This window comes from Lytechinus pictus, chromosome 7, assembly GCF_037042905.1.
Source record: "Lytechinus pictus isolate F3 Inbred chromosome 7, Lp3.0, whole genome shotgun sequence".
NCBI classification, from domain to species: Eukaryota; Metazoa; Echinodermata; class Echinoidea; order Temnopleuroida; family Toxopneustidae; genus Lytechinus; species Lytechinus pictus.
Window position 1 is genome coordinate 24,616,199 of NC_087251.1, and position 13,973 is coordinate 24,630,171.

Here is a 13,973-nt window from a genome sequence, read left to right on the forward strand (position 1 = left end):
CCATCCAAGCTCATTAATGTCGAGCACCTGAGCATACCAGGGGCCTATCGTAGGAAGGGTTGCAAGTGCACAAAAACTCCAAAATCAACCAATCACAAGCATGCAGTTGGGACTTGCGTTTCATTTTTTGGGGGGTTGCGTTCAAATGTAACCCTTTCGGCAATGTTCCACAAATCAGCCATCTCTTCCTTCATTATTTTCCATAAGAAACATTGACACAAATATGTCAAATAAGGAATTCAATCTGTCTCGGTATAACCTAAAATATGATTTAAGAGATTATATTATGCCATGCTATGCATGTGTATGTCCATCTAGGGCCCCCGATACACATGCATCGGGATTGAAACCCAGCTCTGGCGTCGGCTTTGGCGCTGACAATTTAAAGCTATCTTGAGATCACTATACCCCCCCTGACATGGTCCAAGGCCAGCAAATGTGTGTCCACAATTACAGTTTCATGTTGCCTATTCACATGACACAAATCACCTGACTTTTCATATAAACATTTTTATTGTTTTTGCATGGTTCCTTAGTTTGAACTATTGTTCACTGTTTCTAGTTCATTGGTCAAGCTGGACCGAGTCTACTTGAGGGGGACACAAATACCCATTGCAGGACTGAAGCCCACACCCAGAGATGGACTCAGTCCGAGCAGGCATCGGTCCGGCATTTTCAATAAAGGGGGTGTTACACGGAGTTGAGCAGGCCTCCAACGCCGACCTCAGTCCACTCTCAACGTACATGTATCATCACCCTATAATAATTTGTTGGGCTTTGCATCATTTCCCTGGATGTCTCTATCTGTGATGGAAATCCATATATCACATCAATATTTTGGTTCATATCTAGGCCCTGGGTATCACACAAAGATCTGTGATTGATCAAGATTGATCGCAAATCAACCAATAGATTAGGAGACTCTTACAGTACACACCCTTGTGGGTGACAAGTTGGGATTAGTCTTTGACAGAGAATAATCCTTTGATTTCCTTAATTGCAAAAGAGATAAAGTTAAATCGTTGGCAGATGACCACTAAGACTACTTGGACACGATACCGGAGAATTCTCTGATATCATCAAGAAGAAGGAAATAAACTGATAAAGAGATTTTTTTCTTTGATGCATATGCCATTGACAATGCTCATCTTCTGCCCGGGGTAGGTGGTAATTCCAGGGACTGCAAGGAGTGGGCATGGGTGTCTCCAAGGAGCATATCCATGCCATCAAACCTTGCCAATATAGATGGATCAAAATACCTATTACCGGCACCTACCAGAAAATCTTGGGGTGTTCAGGCCAAGGTGATATATCAAATGAATTATCATATACAGGGAATTCTGTATAATCTGAATGATTTTGAAGATTGAAATGTATATCCTACACTGATAACTGCCATTTTTCTTCTTCTCTTGCTTTATTTTTCGGGGAGGATTTTTTTTTTTAAAGAAATTTTCGCTTGAGACATTGCTACAATAGGCAAAATTGCTAGAGGGGGGAAGGGGAGAAGACCTAAAAGAGACAGAAAGACAGACAGAGAGAGTTAGAGAGACAGAGAGAAGAGAGTGAAAAGACAAGATGATATGATAGGTAGGGAAAGGGTAGAGTTTTAGTCAACAACACATTACTAGCTAATGCTCTATAGGCAGCCAGAAATAGAGCTTTGATCTAATTTAGGGATCTGAAGTCTGGTCTACCTGTTCAGATTTAAGAGCATTTGGATACATTACCTGACAAGGTAATGGATGATTGGTATATCTACTTACATGGGAGGTATTCAATATGAACTCTTGTAAATACATTTAGCACCATGTTTACAAGGAAGCATGAGTTTCCCTTTTTTGGTGTTGTTGTTGTTGGTTATTTAATTTATAATGTAAATATATCCCTACTTCTTTTTGTGCAAAAATCTAAATTTTGGGGGACATTATAGGAGTGAATCCCCCCTCCCCTGTGTAACACCAATTCTCAATAGAGTCCATTTTACTTCATCCTTTTTTAAAGCCACAAAAAGTAAGATTAAAGAAATGACAGATATTTGACTTTTGTTACATCATTTATATTCACTGCTAAGAAAAAGCATGAAATTAAGTCAACAATTGCACTTCAGAATTAGGAATCTTCATCACCATCCTGTGCTCTCAGTGCAGATTAAGAAAGATGATAGAATTACACTTCACTATATTTAGAGGGTGGAGAATATACTTCATTTAGTTTACAATGGTCAAGTGCTTTTTACGAGTCACTACACATTGAAGAAAGATACAGGCCATTCGTTTTCCGAGAAGGAGGGGCATTATCAGGGGAAAATCCTACAAATAAACATGATATAACCATCATAAACATCTATCCCTTTTTGACTAGATGATAAGTTAAGGTGGCTCGCATTAAATTTGTTGCCTTGTATCGCTGAGATATAGCTCTACTTCAGAAAGGCAGCTATCTCTGCCCTAAAGAACCTAATTAAAGATAGACTTTTTGTCTCGGTAGCTAATATGTGATTGGAATGAAATTTGACACCTTGGTTTTGAGGACAGTATACTCTAGCAGAGTATAGTGTTTTGCTATTTAAATCCAACAATCACAGAAAATCATAGCAATTAAAAAAAACATTACATCAGTCAGAAGTGGAGAAAGAAAAGAATGCAGTGAAAGATAAATGGGGAGTGGTCTTAACGGTTTCGGGATGAGGCAAGAACACCAAAAACCTAGCATTAAATGGTCCCATTCCACAAATACTTGTAATCAATTGCTCTTGTGCAAAAAACATTTCTGACTGTGGAACTGGTCAGGATTTTGACCGAATTAGACTTGCTACAATGATCTTGGTTAGCCATTGCCATTTTTCGATTGATTACAAATCTTTGTATTACCAGGCCATTGGGCAACATGACTTAATCTACAGGTTTTGCTTGTTGATCAGGGCCCAGTCTTACAAAGAGTTGCGATTGATCCGATCAATCGCAACAATGGACGGCCAGCAACGTCAACATCTATTATGCATGTTTGTTCAAAATATTTTCTAGCTATGATGTATATTCATGCATTCATCGTTTTCTTGAAAATTCACTGCGCTTCTCTTTGGTTACAAAGGACATTGTGCAAATTTTCTGTAGAAAAAATTAAGACCCTGGTGGATTTCCATATAGTTACAATTGATTGGATCAATCGTTACTCTTTGTAAGACGGGGCCCTGGTTTGATCTGTAATAAATGAATCAAAGAATGAATAATTAATGCAATAATCCATTAAGGGTTACAGCATACAGGAGCGGAAAGGTAGGGAGGGTGGGGGAGTAAAGGAAATGTGTAAGTTGGGGGAGGGGTTGGAGAGCTGGTATCTATGAAACCTACCCTGTGCAACTTTACTTTCTTCATAGCTACTGGTTGTCATAGACCTATTCCTCAAAGCCTGGAGCTCTCTTGATATGTTAGACAGTCTGTCCTCTTCTATGACCTCATCTGGCGTTGTATCTGTCGACTGTAAACCAGACGAGATAATTAAGCAAATCTTAAAATCTCCTCTATTTTTATACTGATAGATTCAATGAACATCATATGTTATTGATACAGCTGGTTTGTGTTGTCAAACTGTATGCATGTATCCAGAGAAACAATAACTTGAAACCCTCTGGTACTGAGGATTAATGGCCAAGCGCATGTCACTACATAACAAGAGCACTGCTTACTGTTGAGTTATCCAATTCTTACTACATTTCAAAAGATAACATTAGATTTAAATATTATATTGAAATAGGACAATTACCAACATAAATTCTCTCAGAAATTCAGTGTGACTTATCATAGAGCTTACAGTTCATTTGCATGTTTACGTTTTGTGATGGACAAATGAAGCTATCCAGAGCAGCGGTGGATCTAGCAGGGTTAGATACATTACATTTTGTGGGTCATATTAATGGTGGGCCACTCCGAAGTATTGCCTCCAACCCAGATCTAGATCTACCACTGATCAAAACGTCTAAAGTGAACATTGCTACAAAAATTCTCTTATTGACTTACCTGGAACATTTCATCAAGTTCTTCAATTACTTCATCTGCAGTGACAACTGGCGTGTCCATATCATCGACGTCGTGATGAGATCGAGAGGAGAGGATCATGGAATGAAGGTCCAAACTCTGAAGAAGCTCATCATCTTCAGAAAGGTCAAGGTCATCATTATGAGGCTGTGTAAAAAATAATAATAATAACACAAAGATAATAATTAAAATTTTCAGTTCTTGTAATGTATAGTGGTGCTAAAAAAGTTAGTGAACCCCACCATAAAATGAACATATTTAAAGTGTTCAAGTTCTGCCATGTTTTGGATATTTGAATTGTGAAGTCAGGTGATAAATATTCCATTCAATGAATTTTGTTTCTCTGGGCTCGCCGAACATTGTAGAGTTGTTGTCGACATTCAACACTTAGCATGAAGGAGTGCATTTTGTGGTGGGATTCACTTTATTACTTTTGAGCACAACTGTATCTGTATCATGTAGTTCAAGAGAGTGGACTTCTTATAGTTCTTATAGAAGCATGTTGTTGATATATTTCAGAAATGAAGACAGAACAATTCCCCATCTAAGCACGATTTGAGAGAACTTTGATAAACAAATTCAGGAATTTCCTCTATAGATGTACCTGCTCTATGTAGAAAAAAAAGCTGAAATATCTGCTTAATGTGGCCGCTAGTTCTCAGTACACACATGTAGGATTGTGTTTTATCAAAGTAAATTCACCACATCAATAATTGATAAAACTAATAAAAGTCAATGACTATGCACACTGCGGTTCCTAGAAAATGAACACTTGCCAGACATAGCAACAAGTCATGAATGCAATGTTAATTGTAAGTATTGTAGTTTATTCACTAGTAAGTGAATGGTGTCATACCCCATCAATGCCCCCCTAGAAGAAAACAGTTAAACTACATGTACATCTTCAGATAAGGAGTCTGTTGATCATAAAAACTTCATATCTTCCATAGATCAAATTTAGAGTATACCACATTCATCGAATGTCAAATGAAGCTTCACTATTTTGACCTACATACTTGTATAAAATTTTGAAAATTGAGTCCACAAAGTGAGTGAAAAGATGCAACAAAACATTTTCATACCTTTCATGCATTATGAGATAGCTTTTTTCTTCTGATCTGTGTATCCAAACCTCCTAGTAAACATTAACAAGGTCTATCAACAATCTTTCAGGAGTGAGAAGTATACAACTTGTCAATTACTGATCACTCAAAGATGTGTATTAGCATATTATCTTGTTTCATGCTGTTACATAGATTCAATTGGTTAACAAAACTTTATTAACAAATAAAATTCTAAATGGCATAGAACTTGTAGGTTGGTATTAATCGATATTGTTCTTTTTACAATCACGCCTAATTGCCTATAGTATAAAACCCACATGTATACACTGTATATACCCATATATACATACATATATAAGTTTATATATATATATATATACATATATATATATATATATATATACCCATATACACTGGGCGTTGTGGCGTGCCCCTGTAATCCAAGCTGTGGGGAAGTTACAAATTGATAGAGGTTCGGGGTTCGAGCCCTGGTCACGTCTTTCGGATGGTGACGTTAAAGGTCGGTCCCAGACGTAAATAATCATATCTGATTGATACATGTCTGACAAAACTCAAATACACACACATATATACCCATTGTCCTATTTAACACAAGATTCATAATATGCAAAGTATCCATTCATATCATGGATATACGTTCACACAGCTTCATAAATGTACATTATGAAAGCATTATATACTACACTTGTCTCAAGCAGAGTCAATACATGTTTTTGTACATATCCAGTGATGCATCCCAAATGTGCATGTATTTCATTCTGACATGTTTGGTTCTTAAAAGCAATCTCCATTAATGCATGCCCCCTCATTGCTATGCAGACATGGACTCCTCCATGTAGACTCAAAGTTATTGGAGCAATACACGCAAGGCATATAAAACCCAACATCCTTTTCCTCAGCAAACATCCCTGGGTCGTGGTGGTGGGGATGACAGCGGAACTTGGGTAAACAACATGCATGATGCATAACATCTTATATCACATTCATCCATATAAATCAGCCTCATATTTGCGCAAGAAGGCTGGGATAAATCAGAACTATGGCCTATGCTCAATGCTTTTGACTTCAATTACCTCAGCGACATCGATCTCACAAAGCCAGTCACATTAGGGAAAGTCTAAATGATTTTTTTCCAAGAATGGAGGAATACAGCCCGAAATATACATGTATCCCATCCATAATCTTTTATCTTTTAAAACCACATGAATTGCCTTGGGTGATATATCATTTCAAAATATAATTTCTTAGACCTTTTTTAACGTGAAGTACAATACCAAGACATGGATTCATTTTCCTGGTATCACACTGCAATTTGATATGCATTTCCATTTTTTAGACACAAAATGACTTTTGTGAAGCAGGTTTTTACACAGCATTGTACAGAACTTTGATGATACTGTATATAAAAATAGCCTAAATCTGAGGAGGAAATCATTCCCTCCAGGGAAACAATTCACATTTTCTGTACCTGGATCTATTTTTTCTGCTTTTCTCTATACTGAAAACTGCTTTGTATTAAAACTGAATACATATTACCGGGGTTATGTTTAAATTTAGAAGGACTATTTCTTACATTCCCAGCTGTACTATTCTTTGCTCCAATGCCTTTGGGAGCTACGATTTGCATAATTTCCCACAATTTTACATGTGGGTCTGAAGACTCTTGAACTAGTAGTACTAGTAATGTATCTCCTGAATCCTTTAAATTCATATCAGCGATGAATTTTTCCACTACTCATAAAACCTTCACACCAATCTGGTATCCTATTACAACAATACAATAGGGACTCCTATAACCATAGGCGATATCCTTCATAACAATATACCAATCATCTAAATGCAAATTTTCATGGTCATATCCATCAGATGCTATTTATCTAATCTGAACAGACTGCACTATAAAATATAGTTCCATCTTCATTCCTTTAAAAAAAGATGGAATAAGAAAAAGCTTCAATGTTTTTATTTCATACACGTTCACACCAATATTTTTCTACTCACACAAAATTTGCTTGTACTGAAGCTAAATACCAGAATCGACGTGTTTCTACAGAGAATCGTTAAAAATGGTTGATCTTTTCCGGAACTGAAAAACCACAGAGCAAATAATCCGATTAACTAACATTCCACGTCGCAAATAAACAGATTAACATGGCAATAACCACCTCCCAAAAGTGGTTATGAGAAACCGTATTATGCACGATACGGTGTATCAATAAACCACATCGCGTCTGTTCCTACAGGGAAGTTTTCCGCAATTCTGGATACTTACGCGGGAAATACCGTTAAACGATTCTCTGTAGAAACAGGGTGGCAAAGGGAATACTGATTCCTAGTTCAAAATGATGACTCAACTTGTTTTCCTGCGACATTTTTTAGTGCAATATTTTATCATTCAGGTGACAGATCTCGATCAGTACAAATTCACAGCTTTACGCTCTGATACAGGCACACAATATTTTGTATGCGTGCCTGCATGATCAAAGGAAACTAGCACTTCTGACCCCAAAACCTTCTAAATATTCTTCCTTAACAAATCTAAGAAATGGGATATCTTGGGCAAATAGATAAGAGAAGGTGCGAAAGCTTCAGGGCATCAGAAGTACATTCACATGTTTCCATCCAATTCAACATCCCCGGGGGAAGATACACACTTTCTCCAATAAATTCTTCAATCTCATGCATTTTGAGTGAGAAATGTCATGGTTCACAAGTCTTCTACACACCTTTGGGTGTCCAATAGTAGGATTCTAAGAAAGGCTGTCTGCAAAAGTGAAATGGGGGATATTGTGTGTCAGAATTCAATTTATATGGGTTATATTTAGCGGCATACTATGCCATGATAACCTATATGAATGCTGATATGATCTTACGCAAGAGCTTAAAGAAGAATATAATTGGATCAGATAAGTTTACTTCCTGGAAGTGCTAAAAATATTCTTTAAGAATTCAGATAATTGAGGCAGATCGAGATTGATTTTTTTTCAGGAAATAAAGTAAAATATTTTTGTTACATTATATCCAGTTTGATAAATCTGGACTCTAAAATGAAAGTATGATCATCAACTTAAAACACTACTAGTAATTCGATCTCAGTCAAATTAAATCAACTCACTTTATACTTGGTAACAAAAATGTCAATATGAACAGCAATAGAGGTTCATACATGAGGAAGCAATGATCAAAGATACATGTAGGCCCAAGTGAGTAGCATTCAGTATACATTGTGAAAATATTAAATTAACCCATAAAACAGAGGTGAATGATTAACTTTATAATTCATTTGTCTGCCAGTAAACAGGCACAGTCTCAGACACAGTGGCACCACAGCCAAGTTAAAGAGATGGCTGGGTTTTTATAAATGTGAGAAGTAATTTGTGAACTTCAAACATTTCGTTTAAGGTTCCTCACAAAAGAATATCACAATAATGTCAAATAAAGAAGGAATATTTCTTACCAAAATAACACAATGAAAAAACATCCTACAGTTTATATGTAAATTTAGCCCTGGATTTACCTGTATACATGTGTATATCAGTGTAATTTTTTTTAATGTTCTTCTGCTGTGACTATCTACATTGTCAATGATGTATATATTTTTTAACCAGTACAATCTCCTCTATACACATAAACTTTTACAAATTGATTAAGATAAAATTCTTCTTTTTTTAAATATTCACTACAACTTCAGCACTCAAACATATTCTCTTTAAACTAAAGTGAGTACATGTAATGAGAAAGTCAAACCCAATGCAGTCATTTCAGAAGTTTGATGTGTATGTAGCTTTCAAATCAGCAAGCAAAAAGGACAGCAAACACTGACGCATAGCGAAGCTACATTAGAAGTTGCTCCAGAGGGCTTTTACATTTATTGGAATTAAAAATTCATACCTTGGCAATCAAAAGACTCGTACAGTATATAGACTGCCTTGTTTTCATACTTTTCTGTGTATATCATAAATTTAGAATATGCACATTGCACTGTAAAAAAAAATCATCCAATTTTTACTATGCCATGTAAAAAAAAAAATATTGAAGCTGTTCCATTTACTCCGTGAAAGCAATTAAAAAACAAGATTTTTAATTTTAAAAAACTGTAACAAATTATATTTCAAAGGTTCACATGTCACAGGTACAAACATGTAGAACATTTATACCAATTAAATGCTTCCAGCATGTAAACTTTGATGCTTATATATATTTTTATACATATATGCGGGGGGGGGGGGGGGGAGGGGGCCAGGGGTATACTCACTCTCTTTTCTACCAGTCTGAGAGTAGGCATGTGCTTCCGTCTTGTGTGTGAGTTCTGCCAATCTAGAGGCATAACCTGTCCTAGCTGATCAGTTACTTGCTTCCATAATCTGAAAAAATAGAGGGGGAAAATAAAACAAGTTGAAGAATTAATAGATTATATTACTGATTAAAATAAATGTACATTTTTTTTTCCTAATAGTGAGTTCATGAAGGTAATGCAATGTAATATTGCATAACCCCTCTCAAGTCTATCACAATTAACTACAGCTTTTGTAGTTTTATGTACGGTTATTAAATATATTTCTCTCTTCATGAACATTCAGATTTTTTCTCCTCAAACTTAACGTGATTAAGCATCTATTTTCTTTCATACAACCCTTTATAAGGAATCACTATCTGAGAAAGAGGTAATTTATGTAAAAACATTTTTTATGTTCTATTGGTTCAGATTTCTTATATCATGTAATGACTAATGGAGCATAAGGTTTTTTGTTGAAGCCTGAGCAAATCTCAGGCCATATAACATTTGGAGATCATAGGAGGTAAATGCGATAAAAAATGATGAGCTGTACTTTCCCACCTCACTGGGAAAACATACATGTTTATTCATGTGAATCCCTAATACCTCATGACCTTTTACCAATGACTGGTGTCCAATATATTTCTATATGAAAATACCTGCTATTGTGTTAAATACAGAAATAAGATAAGATTTTTTTTCAATAACTCACTTCATGGTCTTATAGTGACAAGATTTTGTCCCATTCTGCCATATGTGGCTCAACTGTATTCCATAGGGGCACATCAATCATGGCCATCTTTGGAACAGCGTTGCATTGCATTTGATATCATAATTCATATATTTCACAGCCTGGATATCAGAATTATTAAATGATTTTTTTTCTCATATTTAATTTTTGACCCAGGCCTAATCATATTTTTTTACTTCCACCACCTATTTTCATCTATAATTTCTAGGGAATTGCAAACTGTCATTCATCATTTTGATCATCAGCACCACTGCCACTACCTCCTATGCTATTCACTATCCACTTCCCCTTCCTCATTACCATTCTCTTCCTGGAGCCCGTTTCACACGGAGTTACAACTGTTGTAACTTTGACATTATGGCAACTACCATGGCAACAGGGCTCAGCAGCCAATCAAAAATGAAGGTTACCATGGTAGTTGCCATAATGGCAAAGTTACAACAATTGCAACTCTTTATGAAAAAGGGGGGGGGATCATTATCCTCACTATGGTCAGTAGCTTCATGCAAAGCAGGGCCCCGCTTCATAAAGGACCTGCAACTGTTGTAACTTTGCCATTATGGCAACTACCATGGAAAACGTTATTATGATTGGCTGCTGAGCCCTGTTACCATGGTAGTTGCCATTGTCGCAAAGTTGCAACAGTTGCAAGTCCTTTATGAAACAGGTCCCAGGTGTTTGGCTGGTGTGTAATCAGACCAATTTTGCTCTTAGATCATGTGGGGTTTTTTTTCTGGAGAACAAACACCTCAATATATTTTTTGTTTGTTTTGAAATGTGGTTTGTGCGGTTATGCATACTACTCTGAAACAACACTTCGCCAGTCAAAAATATATTTTATACGATCATAAGCCTCGTCTAATATATTTCAGAGATGGAAAGAGACATGAGTAAATTGAGTATCAATAATGCATTAAGCTCATCTTATATATGGAAACATGTATCTTAATTCATTTGAATTAAAGACACCTACAAGCCTACCAAGAGACCGTGATCCTAAATTGACTGCAAATGTGTCAACTCCGTTAAGTCCTCCAGCTACCAGTACTATGTGAATACGTAATACGATTATACTAATACAATACATAATTCAATTGACCGGTATGCATCCTCATTGAAAATCGTGGCTGGGTTGATATTCAGAATAACGACAATGGCCATCAGAATCCATCAAAGCTATAAAGCACCAAGAGATAGTGAAAAGACCTCTATATAGCTCATTACTGATTAATGTCCTTTGGAACTTATGAAGATACTACACTACAGGGACTGCATGCCAAGAAGACTTAAGAGCCCATCAACGGATCACAAGATCAACATCAATGCTTTATAACTTGCTCTTCCCAACCTGACATTTAGAGTGTGGAGTACCCCAAGGCTCTTCTGTGTACATTCAATGGAAGATGCCCTGAATGGGATGGGATCCATGAGCATTTATTGCAATGGAAACTAAAATGGAATCAATTATTAAAATGGAAACTATAAAAAGAAAAGGTGTGTATGATAGGAGAGAGAGAGAGGGGAAGAGAGGGGGAGAAGGACAGAGAGATGATGATGAATATAGCATACAAAATAAAATAGAACCGTTGACATTTCAACCAATCGTTAACACATGCCACACTAGTGAATGCTATCACTTTTTTTTTCAATTGTTGTATTTTGTGAAAATTTGAGGGGGCTGAGTTTGAGATATCATGCACTGTCATGAGTTATTTGCAAGCGATCAATCCAAGCAAGCTAAAAAATGTATAATCTTGAAATTCATGATCATTTTGTTATAAATTTGTATCGGCCAGATATTCTGAGAACTGAGAATCTTTATAACTTAAAGGTATAGTGTATGATTGGTTCATATCAGACAAGGGCAGTGAATCAATTGTGAATATATTTTTTTCATTAAATATCTATATCAATGCTCTACTTTAGCACTCAACAGAAATTGGTATAACTCTTCTGTTTTGGTGATATTGAGGGGTGAAATATATATTATAGGGATCGGTTAACCTATTCAATTTGTTTCCGCCCTCTCGAGTTAGAAAATAAATTGATATTAGAACGCCGTTTGATTCATGCATATTCATTATAACATCGTGGATATTCATAAATACGTCATGGCGCATGCGCATTATCGACGAATGCTAAACGCGTAGCGAGAGCAGGGTGGAAGTCATGCACCGGACGCTGCATGCACAATGCGCCGATGGTTAGGCGGCCACTGGCTGCTGATACTGAAGTCCACCTCCTGGACTGCCGAACACACAACACACTACATCCCCATAACATGCATACACACACCCCTGAATAGCCGGGGAAAGTAAATCAATGGGTAAAGTGAATCACTGTGTTAGTTGAATCACTGGGGGTAAGTGAATCAGTGGAGGGCGTGTGTGTATTCGTTGTGTGTGCGGGCGGGGGTACGGTTCGATAGGGTTTAAAATCGTCCTGCAGCACATACACACTGTATATATACCAAAGACATACGAGCATGCCCTACATGAAACTTCAGACACGTTGATGAGCGGACGTGAATGACTACGCAATACGGCTTACTGTCGGGATTGTATGTCATGAATCTGAATGTACTCCAAAGACTAAAAGAGATACGAGGAATCCCGGAGAAGGCAAGGGCCGAGTTTGATTTTTTTTAATGTCGGATCGTAGCTCTTTATGCACCCTTTCAGTTCCCTCCACATAGCTTGGCGTACTAGGTACGGGAAATCGGTCTCAGAGCGAGGCGATAGCTTACTATACTGACTCCATGGCCCTCCCCAAAGGGAAGAGGGAGGGAGGAGAGAGAAGAAAGAAAGAAGTGGATCGGTGAAGGAGAATAGGGAGAACGATCAAAAAAAGAATGTGAACACAACATACCCTAATTTTTTGTATATTTTTAAATCGTTGATCTTTCCTAAAATCATGATATCATATATTCTATAGCGTTTCAGTCAGTTTCAGATTATTTGGCTCCACACACCAATTACAGAGGAAAAGTTTGATAAAAAGCTAAATTAAAAGTGGTTTAAAACTCTAAATAGCAACCACCCCCATTCTGTCTAGGGCCGAGTATGAAGAAAGGGAAGGGCGAAGAGAAAAACAATTTTCAGGGCGGGAAACAGAATAATAAAACATAAAAGGAAGATAAATCAAGTTGATAGGACAATGAGGACACACATTATTGACATGAAAGTAGGTGCAATGCAACACAACTTGATTATTATTCGTTTGTTTAGACTGAACTTGCGAGGTCAAAAGGTGAGCGGAGAAACCCGTTGATGCAAAGTATGTACGTAGCGTAGTCTACATCATGTAGACCTTTGTAGTGTGTGTATGCGACCAATGCAGTTGCAAATTTCGAATAAAGTGTTATTTGGTCAATCTTTACACGAGTCATGAGAAAAAAAATAAAATTAAAAAATTAAAAAAAACCGGGGGGCAGACGTAATGGGCAAGATTTCTCGGAAAACTCTTATTCTTGCAGCCACCCAAGATACCTAGATATGGAATAAGGAGAAGTTGAGTATATTCAATATTGCACGGCGCTATGATCTACGGTAGAACCACTCTATATACGTATGCAGAGGGGTGAATTTCAGTGCAGAGCCGATCAAGGGGGCGACCAGCATGTTTTACAACAGAACTTTACAAGTCACGCAGTGGGAAACAGGGCAACGAAGTACGTAAAAGAAGACTAAGCAAACTTGGAGAAGCAACGTCCGAGGGGATTGCACATGTACTAGTAATTTACGTCGGCTTTCAACGTGTATCAATAGGATTTCCAGAGATTTGGTCGCAGAGCATTTCTCCAGTGGGGGAGGGTGAGGTAGCCT

At 37.1% G+C, this 13,973-nt stretch overlaps 1 protein-coding gene across 1 annotated transcript in view; it reads right to left on the reverse strand.

Annotated features, from left to right (window-relative positions):
* Positions 1-522: 522 nt before the first annotated feature.
* The window catches only part of LOC129265364 (fasciculation and elongation protein zeta-2-like), a 42,439-nt gene continuing 28,988 nt past the window's right edge, over positions 523-13,973 (reverse strand). The window contains exons 2-4 of the mRNA XM_054903365.2: positions 9,378-9,486; positions 4,020-4,184; positions 523-3,480 (exon numbers count right to left, since the gene is read on the reverse strand). Of these exons, the coding sequence (XP_054759340.2) occupies positions 3,256-3,480; positions 4,020-4,184; positions 9,378-9,486 (499 nt within the window). The 3' untranslated portion in view covers positions 523-3,255. The remainder of the gene's footprint in view (positions 3,481-4,019; positions 4,185-9,377; positions 9,487-13,973) is intronic.